Source organism: Micropterus salmoides, unplaced genomic scaffold, assembly GCF_014851395.1.
Source record: "Micropterus salmoides isolate LMB-PRFRI ecotype aquatic unplaced genomic scaffold, ASM1485139v1 Ms_hic_scaffold_10, whole genome shotgun sequence".
NCBI lineage: Eukaryota > Metazoa > Chordata > Actinopteri > Centrarchiformes > Centrarchidae > Micropterus > Micropterus salmoides.
In genome coordinates, this window is record NW_024040041.1 from 8,583,163 (window position 1) to 8,602,215 (window position 19,053).

Here is a 19,053-nt window from a genome sequence, read left to right on the forward strand (position 1 = left end):
TTGCTTGGAAGAGCCACTATTCTGCTTCTTATGTGAAGGAATCGGGTCAGATTCTCTGCATGCATGCTCCCGAGCCTCTTGCCCACTAAAGCAACAACACCACATTTAACAAAATGGACTAACTAATGAACTAATGAACTAACACAACAAAACGACCGGCTCCCTCCAACAGAAACTCTGGATGAGGAAAACAACAACAAAGTTTTATGTACTGTAGCCCTTCAGGCCAAACAAGAATCACTGTCACCATCAGAAACATATTGTGATCTTGTGCTTTAGCTGGCTAAAGTTAGATAACGTAAGCTCGCCAGCGGACCCTGAACAGCGTTAGCAGTGCTAACATTATCCAGCGCAAAATACTGTAGTTGTATGGCTTTCCACATTACTTCACCAGCTAATGCAATACATATTACTTTCCTGTGTACCACCGGTATTATGTCAAAGTGTTGATTTTAGCCTGCAAGGCATAATTTCTTGCAGGCTAAAACACTTTGACATAGTACCAAAGGTAAACAGGATAGTAATATGGAAAGGCATACACCCGTAACCCGTAAGTATTTTGCACCAGATAACGTAAGCAACTGGTCGGCGTTAGCCAGCAAGGTAACGTTATCTAACCTGAGCCAACTAAAGCACAAACTCACAATATGTTTCACATGCTTTGCAGTAATGTTAGTTTACCTGTCCAATAGGATGAAATTCAACTCTGTTTCAAAACAAAGCAGAGGTCTTTCAGTGTCTCAAGACTTTCTGATGTCACCGGAAGTCAATCAGATTCTCATTTGGCCTGACGGGCTTCAGCACATAAAACTTTATTGTTGTTTTTTATCCTTACATGGAGTCTGTATTTGGCTGGGAGCCTGTTGTTTTTTGGTTTCAGTGGATTTGGATTACTGGAACCATGTCCTGTGGTCCGATGAGACCAAGATAAACTGATTTGGTTCAGATGGTGTCAAGCGTGTGTGGTGGCAACCAGGTGAGGAGTACAAAGACAAGTGTGTCTTGCCTACAGTCAAGCATGGTGGGGGGAGTGTCATGGTCTGGGGCTGCATGAGTGCTGCCGGTGTTCTGTCGATTTATGCTACCTTTCAAGATGTGCTACTATGCTGTTCTGCGCATGCATATGACCCACGCCCATAAATCTGTGCAACCTTGCTGTTGGGCATGACGTCGAGACAGTGGCTGATCGTCAGCAATATCTAAACAAAAAATCATTATTATACTATCAGAATACGCTACCCTGATATCTTAAATAAAGATGGCATAATATAGTATTTCAACATGCTCCCCATCTCCTTACAGTGCACATGGAGTGAGTAGTGGTGCAATAAAGAATTAGCAGAGCATGATCCCCTCCCTTCGGAGCAAGCCGTTGTCGGCAGCACGGCATGCACGCAAAACTCTTCACAAGACCGGTGAATGGCAGGGGAGAGAGAGAGAGAAAAATGGTCAACAATAAGCCTCAGTTTAGCTTCGGCTCGCAATCGCTGTGCACAAAAACACACATGATTCAACTATCAGTTGACTACAGGCATGACTTGACGATTCTGATTCGACTATGTAAATTCTTAGTCGGGGACAGCCCTAGTGGCCACACAAAATATTGACACTTTGGGCCCAATTTGGACATTTTCACTTAGGGGTGTACTCACCTTTGTTGCCAGCAGCTATTTTAGATTGTAGCAAAGTGTCACTTCTTCAGTGTTGTCACATGAAAAGATATAATCATATATTTACAAAAATGTGAGGGGTGTACTCACTTTTGTGAGATAATGTATGTGTATGCAAAACACGGTAATTATTTGTATCGGTCAATCTCTGCAGCATTTGCATATAAAGAATCAAATCACCCCCCGCAAAAAAATGCTTACAGTCTGTGCACCTATGGAGGAAATCATTCTATACCGTATGAAAGCCACAGCCACTGCAAACACAACTGTCTAAGAACAGTCCTGTGTTTTGTCCAAGGAAGATGTTGTACCCACACATTGTTGCTCTGGATAAGTAAAATATAATTGTATAACACCTTCATGGAATAAGGTCTTCATCACACAGCCCACCTATGCTTACATTATACTTATGCTTCATTGATCTTGCTGGATACTGCGGATGTAATGGAGCTGTCATCATTTCTTTTACACAGAGTTCCTCAGAGACTCAAATGCCTGGCTAGAGGAACAGTAAATCTACACAGCCCCTCCAGTATTTGCCAAGCAGATAAGAGCAGTAAAACTGAAAAGCTCTGATGAAAAACTGCCCTGGTATCCTAACCTCTGTGTCTCTTAGGGGAAAAGAAATCCCTTTAGCACAAGTACTTGGAATTCTTACCTTTTGTGCTAGGTGAAATACAGTAATTGGGTTGTTAGCTGTGCCAGTGGTCAAGTATTCTCACCATTGTAATGCCTTGGGAAATTGTCTGGTGTGTTCTGGATCAACAAGAGATTTTTTTCTTTCCTAAACTGGTTACTGTTGCTCTGTGGTGATGTACAGAAAAGCCCCTCCCCAAAATAGGCTTTCCACCCCACAATCTAATGCAGCTGGGTGTCATCATGACTCCCATCAATCAGTCATCCAGAAGTTAAATAGACTTTTTATTTTTTACACAATATATGCATCTGTCAGCTGTGGTCTACTGGGAGAAGAGCATCATTCAGATGTTGAGTTTATCTGGCTAACTCATCTATGCGCCATTTTCAGGTTTTTGATTTGTTGTGGTCACGGTGTGAAAAGACATTTACACCGTGGTCAGTTACTCGCAGCTTTCTATAGTGATGTTTTGAGGACTGCACACATTTAGACCCCCTCTTGGGGTGCATCATCCTATAAGTTAGACTATGCTTTACAATCTTTCTTTCTTACCTATGTAAGTGCCACTCTCTAATCAGTTCTTACTTCATTTACACAGGTCAGCTGTATCTTCTGTATCCAGCTCCTGATGCTGATGCAAAAGCCATCAGGACTCATTCCATAAATGATGGCGCACACTGACTGATTATTGAGGTCTTAAATTCAGCCACAAAATTGTATCTATATGCTTAATTAATAAAATTTCCCAAGTAGTTCCTCCAGACTGAACTGCTCATTTCTTGTTTGTCGGCACCATCCAAATCCTTGGAAAACTGGCAGCTCTGTGTGACTGCCAGTAATAACATCTGTCACAGCGCATCTCTTAATTGCTACCCTCACTGTCAAATGTTTCAGCTGTGACACCTTGGGTGTGTCTAGACAGGAAGCAGCAGCCTTAGCAGCCTGGCATGCAAAATGTGTTCCTCTCACCCACTCAAATACTGTGCTATCCAGGGAAAGTGGGTGAGATGGTACAGAGGGAATATATACTTGACTGGTTTGGCTAAGCACAAACTTTACTAAGGGACTGTAACATACACAGTGTGTATAGTCTGAATCTATTTTATTAATGCAAAAAAAAAACACGCATCACAAGGCTGTGAGGTTTTAAATTGAGATGAATGCATTTCTAATGTATTATCACTGCTGTTATTGGACTGAACAAGTATTTCTTGACTCCTGCCCCTCTCTTTTCCTCTGAGTCCTGACTCCCCACCACTGCCTGTGTAACTTCGCAGAGCAGTGTCCAATGTGATACAGCATCACGGGTTGACAGACCGGAGAATCATCCTTGTAATAGCCCCGTTTGTCACTATGCAATCATCACGGCCATTATACATGTTCAAACAAGTTCAATCCAAGCCAACCAAGCCAAGCGTTATTTGATCTTAATTTATGTTATCTGTCATCGCATGCTGGAGCTGATCAGAATCTCAGCTAAACTTTAGGTCATTGTGCATTCAAGCTTCATTTTGTGATGAATTTATTGTAATTTTCATTGCAGTAGCAAGCAAGCTCTTACCTCTGTATCAAAAGATCTGAATTCATTCTATCATCACTGATTTATACATCTATTGCTCTTTACCCCCTTTGATCAAGTAAGAAAATCTTAAATTAGATCAAAGACTGTGATCTTTGTCTATATGTGGGTGAGTCACGGGCTGTAGTCGGTGGCGGCTGCAATGAAAATGTCTGTCTGTCAAGCATTGTTCATTACAGTGAAGCCAAGTGACGGGCAGCCGAGCGTTTCAGATTACAAACGTGGTGCAATTTCAGTAGGAGCGCGGCTCGTCTTACTGCCATGCCGCTTTCTCTGAGAGACCCTCACGTCTTATCTCTGAATCAGTCGGACTGTGTGGCCGTTGTTTTGATAATTTCTCCTGATTTATTTGTTATGATTTGAAAGGAAGAATTGGGTAACCGGTACTTTGGAGTTTACAGGCCCAGTAATGGGTCTGTTTATTATGTGTATATTGTAATTTCAATTATGAGGCACACATTAAGCTTAATGCCTTTTCCATTTCAGAGCATTAGATGGTGAATAAACTACTGTTCATCCCCCCCAAACAGAGAATCGCTGCCAGGCTGAGTCAGAAGAATTAGCTGCTAATCTATTAGACGTGAACCTATTGAGACTTTTTGTTTTTTTAATTGTCTCCTGTAGGAAAGAAAATCAATCAGAAAAAGATACCTGGGTGATGTGTTACTGCTACTAAATTCAAAGCTCCAGGAGTGTGTGGTTGTGCAAAGCATAAAGCTCAGATTCTCTTCAGCATGGCTGCATCCCAGACGGGGGGATACATACCTCTCAACCTTTGCACGCTTCCTCCATTAGAGCGTCACCAGAATATCACCTCTTTCTTTGCTTCTTTTCTCTTTTTAAGTGTTCTAGAGCAGTGTGGGCAGCATCTATGTTTTAGTGGAGCTGGAGTGTGATTTGTATGCATGGAGTGCAGTTACCCTCACTGTTTCCTGGCGAGAATAAGACATCCGTAGGGCAGCCATTCTGCTCTGCCAAGAGGGAGAGATCCACTAAGAGCCTGTGTCAGCTAGGCTTGCTTGAACAGAGCTTTATTCACTCCCCCCTCTCCTGCCCCACTTGGTCTGTCAGGTGCCTTCCTATAAGGAAAACACATTTTCAGTTCATCTGTAGCTTAATTTCCCATGGTAGGATGGCGAGTGAAGGTCGTAAAGGTTCAACACACATAAGCTTGGGGAGTTAAAGTGTTTCTTAAAATGAAAAAAGACTTGAGAATTAGTAAGAGAATGGGGAGTGTTTTGGGGGCATGGTTCATGGCACCAGAAGGGAATTTGGCATTTGAAATTATTCAATTAATTTTCTCAGTTTAATCTAAATATGGTTCTTATACAGTATGTTCATCATGATGTAGAAAACATGATTTTTCTTTATGTGAGATTTAAGGCTCCCAAAGTACTCACACTCAGTATACTTTATTGCTGATGGGTTACTCTTCACGCAAGACTTTTATCAAATTATTTGCAGCAAGGTGCTTTCCAAACTGTTACAAGGTACAAGGTTATTTATTTGTCAAGGGTGTATAACGAAACGAAATTTGTAGTCCCTTCATGATACAAGTGTAAGTGTATATTAAAACATAGTAACATATAAAATAAAACGATACAGTTATTTATATACATATACAGTATACACACGTATACAACCAGAACATTCCGTAGTGCATTTTTTGAATTTGCGTCTGGTAGTATGTAAACAGCAGCAACAAGATAAGTCACGAAAAAAAGTCACAATAAAAAGTCTGACAGGAAACACAGTCCATATTAACTGTATTTGAGCACCAAGCATCATCTATGTAAAACGAGTCCATCTCCTCTCATCTTGCCAGAGCTCGGTCCGATGACCACCTGCCGAGTGCTTGACCTGGGACGTTGATGTGGCAGGTCTCTGTAAAGATGTGGGCACAACAGCCTCTGATTACTGATTACTTATTTTTACAGTGGCAGTGGTGAAGCACGTGTAATCTTTTAATGATAAGTTTGAGTTGCACTTTCAACTGGCGTGTCTTTTTTAGAAGAATATTTTTCGTTCCCTGGCCAATCCTTTTTTATCCCTTTCTTAAGTAAAACTTTTGGTAACACTTTCTATGAAGGTCATCGCTATTATGCATATGTTTATAACACGATATAATGCGTCCATAAGACATTATAACAGTTGTTATAATCACTTACAAACATGCATTAGGCGCTATAACAAAGTTCATAAGTATTATGACCTTTTTATTTAATGTTTTATAACGAATAGTAACACCAGTTTATATCAATGTGCGGCAAGAATCTCCTGTTCCATAACACATTATAACCACCGACTGTGCCTCGTTATGAATACACTTTAGTCACCATTTACAATTAGTGATATAAAATAATAGCTTATAATGTTTAAAGTTATATAGCATGTCTTTGTTTGCTTTAAGTAAAGTGTTAAAATATATATCCCTGTATAATATATTACAGATGGACATAATACCATATGAACTAATATAAGACCTTATAACACGTAATTGTTTGCTTTAAGTAAAGTGACACATTTTGCACAGGAAAACAACTTTTATTTATGTTTCTTCACTTTATGAACAATCAGTATGAATTTTGAACATTTTGCAGTTTAGCACAAAAACACAACATAATTACATCAAGGACACTCATTGTCAGGGTGATGAAAGATCGCTCAAGAGAAGACCTCTTGCCGACCAACATCATGTAAGAAGAGGCTCAGATGTTATCACAGATGAATGGCGAGCCTATGGACAGGCCCTAAAGCTGATGATACACGGGGCAACTTTTTGAGCAATGTTGCTGGGCAATCTTGCTAGTGGCAAGTCCGACTATGTTTTGAACGGATAGCGGTGGTGCGGGGCGAGCGGCGGAGTGGTGGGGGAAGGGGATTATGGTAGTAATCTTTACTCATTACCGATGATGACATGTTGTAAGTGATTATAACAATTGTTATAATGTCTTATGGACGCATTATATCGTGTTATAAATATATGCATAAGTTATTATAGCGATGACCTTCATAGAAAGTGTTACCAATCTTTTTTCTCCAGCTAGGTTGGAAATGTAACATTGAAGCTTTCATGCACAAGTTTGCCTCACAAACTCTGAGCTTCCAGTATGGCTTCAAGAAACCAGAATCTAGATGTTTCAACCATTTATCATTTTTACCATTATTTAAAGCAACTTTTAACTAACTATTTCAACCATTTATCTATTTCTTTTGGCTGTTCAGACTTCCCTTCTCACTTGCTAATGGGTTTTCATGCATTCTTAATCTCAACACATAGCTAGTGTTCAAGTGTTACAGCTGATTCAATATGTGGATATATGTTTTTCAAAGTCGTCAAACACTCCACAATCTTTCCAGGTACCTCCTGGCACTATATGTATCCCTGTTTGGCAATCAATGGTTCAGATGAAGATGTCACATGCTTTAAAACTATATTTGGTTTCATCTGTCTGACTGGTTGATGTCAGATCTCCATGGGTACAAAGTAATTTTGGTCTACACCCACTGGTCCTAATTAATTTAATCAAAGTAGTTGATAGCATGTATTGGAGACTCACTTAATTATTTTGTATTTACAGAAGGTCTTATCCAGGAAATCCTGCACAGATTATCTCTAAATACTGGATCACTTCCAGCAATCAGTCCATTTACTTCAGAGGGCTCTCTGACTCATTGTTCAGACAATTAGAGTGGGATTCTTTGAAAGAAGTGTAATCATAAACAAAAGAGACTGAACGGAAAACTGAGGGAATAGAAACTCACTGCTGTACACATCGAAAAATTTCCTTTCTCAGTGATCGGTGTCCTCTCCATTCAGATGCAGAGGAAGGAGGGACGTCGCTTAAAGCTCCCTACTTTTCTCTGCTCGGGGTCCTGTAATGGCATCACATGAGCATTAGCAGCTGGTGAGAGTGATGCAACAAGATGGAAACAGCTTCTGCTGGTTCCCATTTATAGCCCCAATCACCCTAGAGGGCTTCTTCTACGACTTACCACACCCTCACGCCCCAACCCCTTCTCTCTCATTCACACCAGTTACATCACTCATCTTTTCCGTTTCTCACAATCAGATCAAGGGGTTCTGTATGGAACACTGCGTTCATTTTGACTGTTGTTCCCTTGTGTAACAAAATTAAGCTACTTCCATTCCTGCCAGACTTAATCAAGAGAAGAGATTAATTTAGATTATTTCTGTGTCAAGTCAGCACAGCTGGTTCTTCACTACTAATGTAACTGTTTGCTTTCTTTCCCCCAGATCTTCATTGACGTGCCCCCACTGTCTGAAACAGAGCAACACTTTTGACCCTTTCCTCTGCATCTCACTCCCTATTCCTCTTCGCCAGACCAGGTGAGCACTGCTCTTTTTAATACAGGTCTATCATCTGAAATCATGGTTCTTCTCAGGTAGACAACTGGAAACTGGTCCAAATTGCATCTATTTTAGACAGTAGACCTATGTCTGGTCTCCAAAACAATGTTAACATACAGTATAATGTCAGTGCTTTCTGTTCACGGTCCACTAGGTAATAAGGTCATGATGTTAAACTACTGAAAGTGGGCCATAGGCTCAATCACCATCACTCACCACCACCAACATGTGTTACCTCATTCAGCAATAAATAGTAAGTTAACAGACATTTATTTCAATAAATATCCTTGAGTTTAATACTTTAAGGAATAGTCATTTTATTCCCTTTCTTGCCCGGAGTTAGATGACAAGATTGATACCACACTCATATCTGTCCATTAAATATAATTAATATTATAGCTAGGGAACGGTTAGCTTAGCTTAGCACAAAGACTGGAAACCATGGGGAAAGCAGCTAGCCATCATTCACTGCATTCTGCCCAAAAATATAATTTCCTGTAAAATGACAAAACCATTTGTATCCCACTGCTTATGCACAAATTAAATAACACATATTGTGTTAAGTTGTGAGTTTTAGATATATTCCCAGTGTTTCTAGTTTTATTTTATTTTAAGTTAACCGCCTACTGGCTGCAGCTTCATATATACCGTGCAGACATTGATCAGTATCATCTCACTAGAAGAAAGGAAAATGTCAAACTTCTTTGTTAAGCTTAAAGCATTAAAAAAAGAAGGGTTACAAACCAGCTGGACAACACCCAGCTTTGTTCATGCACTACATACTGTAGGAACACAAGTAATAGTGAAGCTGGAGGGCTGATACCAAAAAGGAAAAGCTGGTGGAAATCCCTCTCAGCAGCGGGGAACAATGTCTCATTCAACTTTACATCACAACATCCACTCAGCCTCCATGTCAGGCTAATGGAGGTCAGGAAATCCTGACATTTTCAAAGAGGGAGACCCCATTCACTCTCTTTTTTTCCAGCCAGTACCTCTCTCACTTTAATTATGTGGTAGTCTCTTTCTGAACACACACATAAAAAATTCACACGCAAACTTTTGCCTTTTGCTTAAAAGTCTTAAAACTGGCTTTCACTTAAATACACATAACATGCTTACAGTACTTGTTTCTTTGCTGGGGTCCTGCTCATGTTGTGGAAACTAAATGACACATTTCGTCTCCCACAACTTGCCTCTTCTCCTGTCCTGTCCTGTCCTGTCCCGTGGAGGCAGGGCTGTTTGAAGTTGAAAAGGTGGAGCTCTTGCTCAGTTGCAGTGTCATTCCCAGACCAACACAAACATACACACCTCCTCCACAACACACACCTGCTTATGTGATTAGTTGCCTGACATTAGCATCTGTTATTAGCTTTCAGGTTTCTGCTCTTTTATCCATCTAAGGCATTTCTCAAGCTGAGTTTGACCTCTCTGGCTAGGTGCAAGTTGACTGAGTTTAAACCAAGACTTAATTCTAACATGAACCATAACTAATTTTTAACTATGTATCCTCTTTAAAATCACTGTGGAGGCTGGAGCCTGCCACTGTATACACTGCAAGAGTTTGGTACATACCATAGGGGTCAACTTAATGTTAAAGGAATGTTTTGATATTTTTGAGAAGTATGCATTTCGCTTTCTGGGGGACAGCTAGGGGAGAAGAGCGTTACCACTCTCATATCTGTATGTTCAAAATAAGTATACAGCGAGCAGCCGGTTAGCTTAGCTTAGCTTAGCTTAGCAAAAATATTTACTAAAGCTCACTAAATGTGAGCCAAGGAATAGTCCAGTAGATATTTAAAAAGGTGATTTGTAATTTTTACACTTCAGATTTTGTACAGAGTGAACAAACGAGATATAACGAGGGGCTAGTAGGTGTTGGACAGAGCCAGGCTAGCTAGGCAGGCTACCCCTGTCTTCAGTCTTTATGCTAAGCTAGGCTAACTAGCTGCAGGCTCCAGCTACATATTGAACATACAGACACCATAGTGGTATCGATCTTTTCATCTCATTCTTCACAAGACGGTGAATACCATATATAACCTTAATCTAAACATAAGCATTTGGCAGAGCTTTATAGGCTAAAATGTAGCTTTTAGTCAGCACAGCCTTTGCATGTCAAGCTCTAAGGTTTGCCAGGGTTTCTTCTTGCTAGTTATTTCCTTGCTTTAAGTTTTTTGCCTTTGAAATAGTTCATACAAGTTCAGCCAACATCCTCTCTAATTTGGGAAATTGTTTTTAAGAGCTTCGTTCTGACAGTGTGCCAAGTCGAGAGTATTTAGTTACTGTCCTTTCTTTTAACTATGCAGCAGTAAGGGTGAGAGAAAACACTTCTGAAGGGATAAACAGAGGAGAAAACAGATGGATCGTCTTTTAAAGCATTTTTTGATGCATTTCTCTGTGTGAAGAGTTCGGCTCACTCCCAACCAAGGCATGTCTGTGAGCTATAAACACATACTGCTTGTTACCAAACCAACATGTCCTGTGCCCAGCAGTCCAAACAGTAGGCTTTGTCCTTTGGCAATCATGTGCTCTTTTTCGTTAACTGAGCAATATGATAGGCCTGTAAATATCTATAGGCAGTGTTGCTATTTACAGGAATCATCATTAGAAATCATTTCAACTAAATATTGTATCATAAGATGGTAGCAAAAAAACAGGGTGGTAAGTCAAGAAAAGTTACTGCTAAAATTAAAGCTTTATGTGAACAGTGCAATCCAGTCCCCCTACAGAGTGGTTAAACTGTTGCAGTGTTTTGTTTTGTCCATACGAAAAACATAATTAGCATAAATTGGGGATTCCTTGAGCTGTGGCTTGATCAGAGCTGCCAATTACAGTACTCTTTTTAGTTTGCTCTTTTGAAGTTTCCCGGGCCCCACCTAAATATGTGGAACAGGAGTAAACACATTGCTTCAGTAGTTGTTGTTTTTCAGATAGACAGATTTAATAATACTAATTGTGCCTAACGAGAAGTAGTAGAATTATGTAGATTATGTATATTTAACTCACGTTAAATATTTAAACTGGCTTCCAGTAAGTTATAGAGCAAGACGTGCTGCCAGTTTAAAAATCATTTAATGGCTTATGGCCAAAATACATTACTGATACGCTTGAAGAAAATAAACCTAGTAGGTTTCTAAAATCAAAGGCTACCAACCACAGGGCTGTGGACCAGTATAAGGCCTCTGAACATTTGCTGCTGGACAACGAGGAAACAATATGATGTGGCAAAAAAAAGTTGAATAACAACTTAGCTGTCGCTTTGGATAAAAGCACAGCTAAATGAATAAATGTATATAATGTAATGTGTGTACTTTACGGGCTGTTGTAGGCTCTTTTTTTCAACACAATAGATAGATTTTCAATTAAAATATAGATCATCTGTACGTGAGGTAACCAATGCATCGTCACCACCTTTCAGCACTCAGCTGAAATACATGACTGACTGTTACTGTGTGTGTATTTGTGAAAGACAAATAGAGTGATAGGTCAGCTTTAGTTTAGAGTGTGCAAGCAACTAAAACAGAACCAGTTTGGAGGTTGAATTGCTGATATGTGACATGCCTTTGTAGACCTTGATTGTGTGTTTATTCCTTACTCAAGAGTATGAATGTACAAAACAACATCCTTGGCTGCAGAGTAAAGGTTACCCTGAGTTTGTGCGCTAGACTGAGAGCTGTCATCTGTCCTGCTGCTGGATGTCCTCTGTACTCACCTGTGATAAAAACCTGTGTGCTGACATCCTCCGCTATCACTCTGCTTCTTCATCATTCAGGGCCTCATTCTACGATGATCAAGAACTCACTTAATGACTTCGGTTAACTTAAATTCATGAACAACTTGCCAATTTTTTTTTATCTTTCAGTGGAAATGTTCTACCTTTTTGTGCAAATTTTGTTTTTGTATCTTTTTTTTCATTGTTACAACTATAAATTTGAGTTTTTCTTCTGTTTTTAGGGTAACTTCTCTATATCAGTGTTCTTGTGTTTCCTTTTGCTGCTCTAACACTTCAGTATCCCTGCCATGGATCAATAAAGTTTGTCTCTTGCTCTATAAAAATATATAATATTATATTTAGGTGCAAAATCAATTTCTCCATATAATATCTATTGGCAAGGTATTTATATGCCACTAGCTCCAGGACCTAGACTCCCACAAGTACCTGATAGAGTTGCTCTGGATTTCCACAGTGTACTGTTATTCAAAAAAGCCATTATGTCCCAGCACCCTGCTCATGTCAGCACTGCCTCTGGAGAGGTCAGAGCCAAGCACTCCCTGTTTTTAAAAATGCAATAGAGATTCCATTATTTGGCACACATAAAACAAACTCTTAATGATCTATTATTAATGTTAAAATGTATTGATTTATTTATGAAAGTCTTCTTTTGTCCCTTCCTGGCCATAGAGGAGACTGCAGTAGAAATGGCAGAGGAATCAAAACAGAGGCCGTTCTATTTACCACCGTCCCTGATTGTGTCTCTTCATCTGTGCAGGCCGTTGTGTGTGATTCTGGTGTTCAGCACCAAAGGACAGAGGTACCTGCGGGTCGGGCTGGCTGTGCCTCTGTTTGGTTCCGTGGCCTGCCTGAGGAGGATGGTGGCTGATGAGGGGAAAATTTCCCCAGACCAGGTAACATAAAGCAGGAATAAATACTCAGTGTTTTAAACTGCAAACTACTGTAACAAGGCAGCACAGCTCACCTTGGCTGACACATGAGTGTGATTAGGGTGATTTGTGGATCTTATTCCGACCTTTCCTTGCATGCCATTGGCTTAAATTTGCTCTCACTCACTTGGCTAAACAACATAAAGCTGGATGTGAGATTAGGGGGAATAATAGAGCAAAGTTTGGTGTTCCATCAGGTGGGGTAAAAGTTTACTCTCACAGCGTAATAACATTAATACACTGTTATAAGAAAACTAATGGGTGTGTGTGTGTGTATTTGTGTATTTGTCTGTCTCTAGGTGATCCTGACAGAGGTTTACTCCACAGGGTTCCAGCGCTCCTTCTTTGATGAAGAGGATCTGACTAGCATAGCTGAAAATGATGTAATATACGCCTTCCAGGCTCCGCCCCTCTACATCAGAGGAGGCTCTGCACGGATCTCAGGTAGCTTCATAAGTGAAAGTGGTATAACAGGCTATTTTTAGTTAAAGCATAACACACATTGTCTTGTTGGTGCGGCATTAATATTTTTCCCTTCTTAAATGTGGATGTACACACAGATCTGTAAGGAAACAAACCAATTCTGTTCATATACGTTGCTTAATGAAACCCTCAGGGAATGCACCTTAGTGCAGGAGGCCCTTGGGGAGCACATTAAGTAGATAACGTCACATAGAGCTCTGTGAATTTCCCCTTGTTTCTTGCTTTGTGTTGTAAACAAATAGGTTCTGCTCTGTTACAGGGCTATAAATGAAGTTCCAGTACTGTGTGTCAGCGCTGCTGTTGTACCTGAAAAATGTGACTTTTAGTGCTTTAATTTATGATGCTCAATCACCACGCAGAGCAGTGCTGTTTAAAAGGACCCCACACCACCCCACCCCCCCCTCCCTGACAGTCTGGCTGGTCTGCATGCTGGTACATTCTACGTCCCCTGGGTTCTCACTGGCTCAGCCTGCAGGGGTTCATATGAAGACTGTACATCACCACTCAACACGTTTCTGTGCACTGCAGATTGTCCTGTCTTTCACACCTATATGTTTGCCCCGTGAGAATACATGCAAGATATTGTCATCTTTAAAGGAGCATTGCCATCTTTAGTTTGCTGTCAGACTTGGAGTCAGTACACCAGGCATATTTCCCAAAAATGTTGGAGTGTTTCTGCCACTTATAAACTGTAACAGCTAATGTCCATTTGATAAAGTAAAACATGTGCAAAGCTTATCTGCTAAAGCACTGCAGCACTTCATGTGATTCACCATCTCTCCTCCCATCTCCGTAACTTTTTGGGGCTAAAATTGAGCAAACCCAAAAAAAAGCAGCATTAGCTTGTTTGATACCTAATTGAAAATAACATCTGATCTGAGATAGAATAACAAGCTCTCCCCAGGGTTCTCCTTAGAGCTAAGCCTGGTAAACTAAACCTTTTATGTGTAGTGGTAATGTTAAGGAAAGGTTATCAATGTGGATTATGTCCTAAGGCATTAAATTAAGCCACATGTTAAGTGTGGAGTTTGTGTCGAAAGCAGCTTCCTGTTTGCTTGGCAAATGCAGAACCAACAGATCTTGTGGGCAATTAAAGCAAAAAATGTGTTCTGAGGGTAGCTCTATTTTATTATGCTTTCTACGATGCGTGTTTCTTTGTTACCCGCAACATTCGACTGATTGAAATTCATTGGCATTCGGTAAATTTCATGGTAACAGTTACTAAAAAGAAAGTTCTGATGTGAAAGGCTAGAGTCAGTGTGAGGCACTCAGTAACGAGCTGCTCAGTGTTGAAAAAATTAAATACCTTTGGATCCTGCCAAAGGAAAACCAATGATGACGTGACCTTCCCAGTCCTGACTCCCAAACTCCCTGCTGTAAAAATTAATCTCTTACCAAACCTTCTCCTCACTGCATATACCACCTCTCCTCTCCTCTCCACACTAAAGTCATCATTTTATTCTTTTCCCAGCACTTCTATCTCATAAGATCATGGTGGCTCACAAAAATATTGACTGGGCTGACCATTGCTCTGACCCTAGCACTTATTGTTATTGGTTACTGACTGTTTGCTAAGCTGCCCCCCCACCCCACCGTCTGACAGGTTTTGCCTGAGTGCCACTTCTACATATGGAAGACAAATAAAGTTTGCCCATTTACACTTGCTAAGGGTATGATTGGACAATCACTGTTTGGGGGAGGGGTTTAGCAAATAGTCAGTTTATCTTCTTTTATTCACGCGTGCATTGGTCGAAAAGAATATAAGCAAGCTAAAAGTCAAAGCTATAATGTCTCTTTGCAAAAGATAGGCCATAACTTTAAGACTCTCTGGTGGCGTCATGGTGATGATGCTTGCTTCCATGCTGCAGTTCAGGCTCACAAATGATACTGTTGGGTGCACTAGCTCCATTCATCATGAGCTGAACTCAAAGATCTAAGTACACAAAAGGCCTATTCTCTAAAATATGGTTCACAAATCTGTCAAAATCTGTGTTAGTGAGCACTTCACCCTTTGCCGAGATAATCCATCTTTGAGTTCAGCTCATGATGAATTGGGGCAAAAAAACGAAAGTGTTGCGTTTATAATTTTGTTCAGTGTAATTAGAGCTTTACTTAAGAAGTAAAACTTAAGGTTGTAGTTTCTATATATGGGTAGCACTTTATAATAACTAAACACTATAAAGCATTAGTTAAGTATTAGTAAATACGGAATTCATCATTTAAAAAATATTGTTCATACATTAATACACATTATTAAGTCATTTATAAACATAGTTATACATGTTGTATTCTTTATTAATAAGCTCATCTATAATGTGCTTAATAATTGTATTTTCATACTTTATACATGATCGGTTCACTATTTATAAATAAAGTATTATTTTAATGACAAACCATTTATATATGAGTTGTTAATGGTTCATAAGATCATTTGGAAAGTTTTTTAAAAAAATGATGACGTGGTTTCAAACTAATCTCTGGAGGTACTTTTGGATGTGTAAGCACATGTAGTACCTTCAGAGGTATTTTTATTTGCAGTATTTATGATATTACGTGTTAAAGATAATTTCCTTGAATAAAATTACTGTTCTGTACTGTTACTAAAACTCTGTTCAGTATTTTTTTGTTGTAATTTAATGTAATGTAATGCTAAGAAATGGAGAAATTTAATTAATTCATAGTAGTGATGTCTTGCTTAAATGCTACCTGGTAAAGTTATAAATCTTTGGTAACGTTATAACAATGTAAAACTTAAGAAGAGTTCCTGGACAACAGGGTGATGATATTGAGTTTTGACAAACGGGATGAGATCTTATTTGAAGAACATTGACTGTGATGATTTATCTGATTTATTCTGCACTATACATGCAGCCTGGTTTTTGAGACCCTGGATTGTAGCTTAGAGGTCAACTCTTCGCTGGATGCAGATGGCGAGCGAGTCCCACAGATGATGCTTCAGATCCCATTCAACAGGACTGACACATTAGATTACAGGACACTGGCAGATAAGAAAGATCCACCACATGTTCATTATCCTACCCAGGTAGAGATACAAATAACTGAAAGACACTGGACACTTTTTAAATGTTTTTCTGAAAGAGCTTCTTATTCTGCGGATTATTTCAAACATGGTTGGTGCACTATGAGAGTGTTAATTAAAGGCTCTGTAATGAACCTGCCCACTGTTCTTTAATCACACACAGTTTATTTCTTACCCAAACACTGCTTCTCAGAACCTAGGTTGGTAAGTGCTACACTAGTGTTAAATATTCTAGACCTGTCTTTAGCATTCAAAAACTACGCTACAGGGCTTTCCCCAGTACATTGAACTATGATGCTAAGGGGCTCCCAAGTGTGTTATCGGTTGATCAAAGCACTGGGGGGGGGGAGTAAGATTGGTGTCTTTCAACGGACCATCCAAGCAACCCTTTGCTGGTCCCATCACAGCAGATCTCTTGAAGCGCAGATCTTGGAGTTTTGATGAGGAGTTCAGAGAAACGGACCAGGCCTGTAACGGTGGGGCTTTTATCCTGTAAAGTTAGCTGGGGCATATTTCGGGTAGTCTTAGTAGAATTCTTTGGGCTTTGCCACTGGTAGATTTACGAGTTATGCTGAGATTGTTTAAATTCTTTCGTGGTTACGTAATACATTTCTTAAACTTTCCAAATGATCTTATGAACCATTAACAACTCGTACATAAATGGTTTGTCATTAAAATAATACTTCATTTATAAATAGTGAATCGATAGTGTGTAGATAAAGAATAAAACATTTATAACTGTGTTTATGAATGACTTACTAATGTGTATTAATGTATGAATAATGCTTTATAAATGATGAATTCCTTATTTACTAATGCTTAACTAATGCTTTATAGTGTTTAGTTATTATAAAGTGCTACCCATATATGTTACAGTGATACACATTGGATGTCAGGTTTTCCTTCGGGTCACTTAAACGTAGTTTGTCCTAAACCATGTCTTTCAGCTTCTCTAAGAAAGCAGGAGCTTTAGGAGATTAACGGACTACAAGCCCTTCACTCCTTTAGAACTGCAGAGACATTTTTAACATTACTCTGACACTGTATCTACTTGGTGAATTGAGGACAGCAGAGACACTTTTCATGTGCCTACCATCTAGTAATCAAGTAAATAAGCTTTACCTTATTCATATGAATAATGTATAAAATCACAAAGGGTTCACAAGTTTCATCAGAGAAAGAAGTCCTTTCTGTTTGGGTTTTGACAGTGCACTGACGGAAATTAATAAGCACAATATCAATGTGGGGAATATTGGTGCCAAGGATGAGACTTGAATATGGGATCACCTGCCAAAGAATATTTGGAAACAGATAATTGGCTTTCACAGTTAAGTATCCATCTTGCATTCTCTTATCTCTGTTACAAACAGAACAGGTCCTTCATCCGCTTTATTTATCGCCCAGTTTTCAGTAAAATGAGATCATCCCTCATACTGTAGTTTAGGTGTAGCTTATTATTTTATGGACAGTTTATTGTTAAATTTAAATACAGAGGTCAAATGACTTGAGCTTTAACCCTCTGCACATTCCTGCCACAAAGAGTTTCATCTATTGCTGCTAAAATATATTGTATCATGCTTGTGTCCCTACTCTCTCTTTCTACCTGTCCAGGCTTCAGTGTTTTGGCCATTTTAGTTTCCAAATAATAAGGACATTTCAGTTACAACTGATGTAGAAAACCTAATGGATAAATCGCAGTAAGTGACAGCCAGTCAAACTCAGATGCCCTAAGTCCTATAGTTCAGTGGTGGCTGTGAGTAAAAAAGGCTTTTGTGAAACTGTCTGTCTTGTGGTTGTCTTCAGCTCTCCGTCTGCCACATGCTACTATAGAACAAACGATTCTAAACTCTACAGTTTCTACCTGCATTTGTGATATACTCAACTCAGGATACTATTTGAAGACATTTAGTTTTGTTAGCCAAACAAGCACAATGGTTGTAGGGTTGACAATGTTGGTCTATCAGTACCTGTATCAGTTGGTCCGCTGCTTTGGTTCACACCGAAATATCTGTTTTTGGATTGCCATGAAATTTGGTGAGCCTCTGACTTTACCTCTAGCGCCACCATAAGGTTCACATTTGTGGAGTAAAAAAGTTTTAACAACCATTGGATTGAAAAGCAAAAAAAGGACAATTTCAATTTGTCCTGTATTACTTACCAAATACTATAATAATAACGGCCCCATCACCTTCAGCTGTACTTTGTGTTTAATGCTAATTAGCAAATACTAGTATGCTAACATGCTAAACTTGGATGTGAACTTAAAGATTATACTTGCCAACATCAGCATGTTAGCATTGTCAATGAGAGCATGTTGGCATGCTGACGTTACCACAGCCTCACAGTGCCTCTAGCCTGGCTATGGACTCAGTCTTGTTTAGCAAATGGTTGTTTAGATCAAATAAAATATCTGGCAGTATCACGATATTATAAGTAGAATTTGTTATCTTCATCAGCTTGCCACACGTTGCCAATTTGTGCTTGAAATCCAGCCAACCCACAGGGCCCGCACTGCTCTGTTCAAACAGAAGAACAAGGAAATGTGACAATTAAGTAATTTGGGAGACAAGATTACACGAGTCGTTTACTCGGGAGTCACATAATGGAAAA

The 19,053-nt window shown here is 39.5% G+C and overlaps 1 protein-coding gene across 2 annotated transcripts in view; it reads left to right on the forward strand.

The window, feature by feature from the left end:
- usp43b (ubiquitin specific peptidase 43b) overlaps window positions 1-19,053 on the forward strand; it is a 71,765-nt gene that overhangs the window by 25,220 nt on the left and 27,492 nt on the right. For both annotated transcript variants that reach the window (XM_038694384.1, XM_038694383.1), the window contains exons 4-6: window positions 8,145-8,237; window positions 12,749-12,884; window positions 13,220-13,364. In XM_038694384.1, coding sequence (XP_038550312.1) covers window positions 8,145-8,237; window positions 12,749-12,884; window positions 13,220-13,364 — 374 coding nt within the window. The remainder of the gene's footprint in view (window positions 1-8,144; window positions 8,238-12,748; window positions 12,885-13,219; window positions 13,365-19,053) is intronic.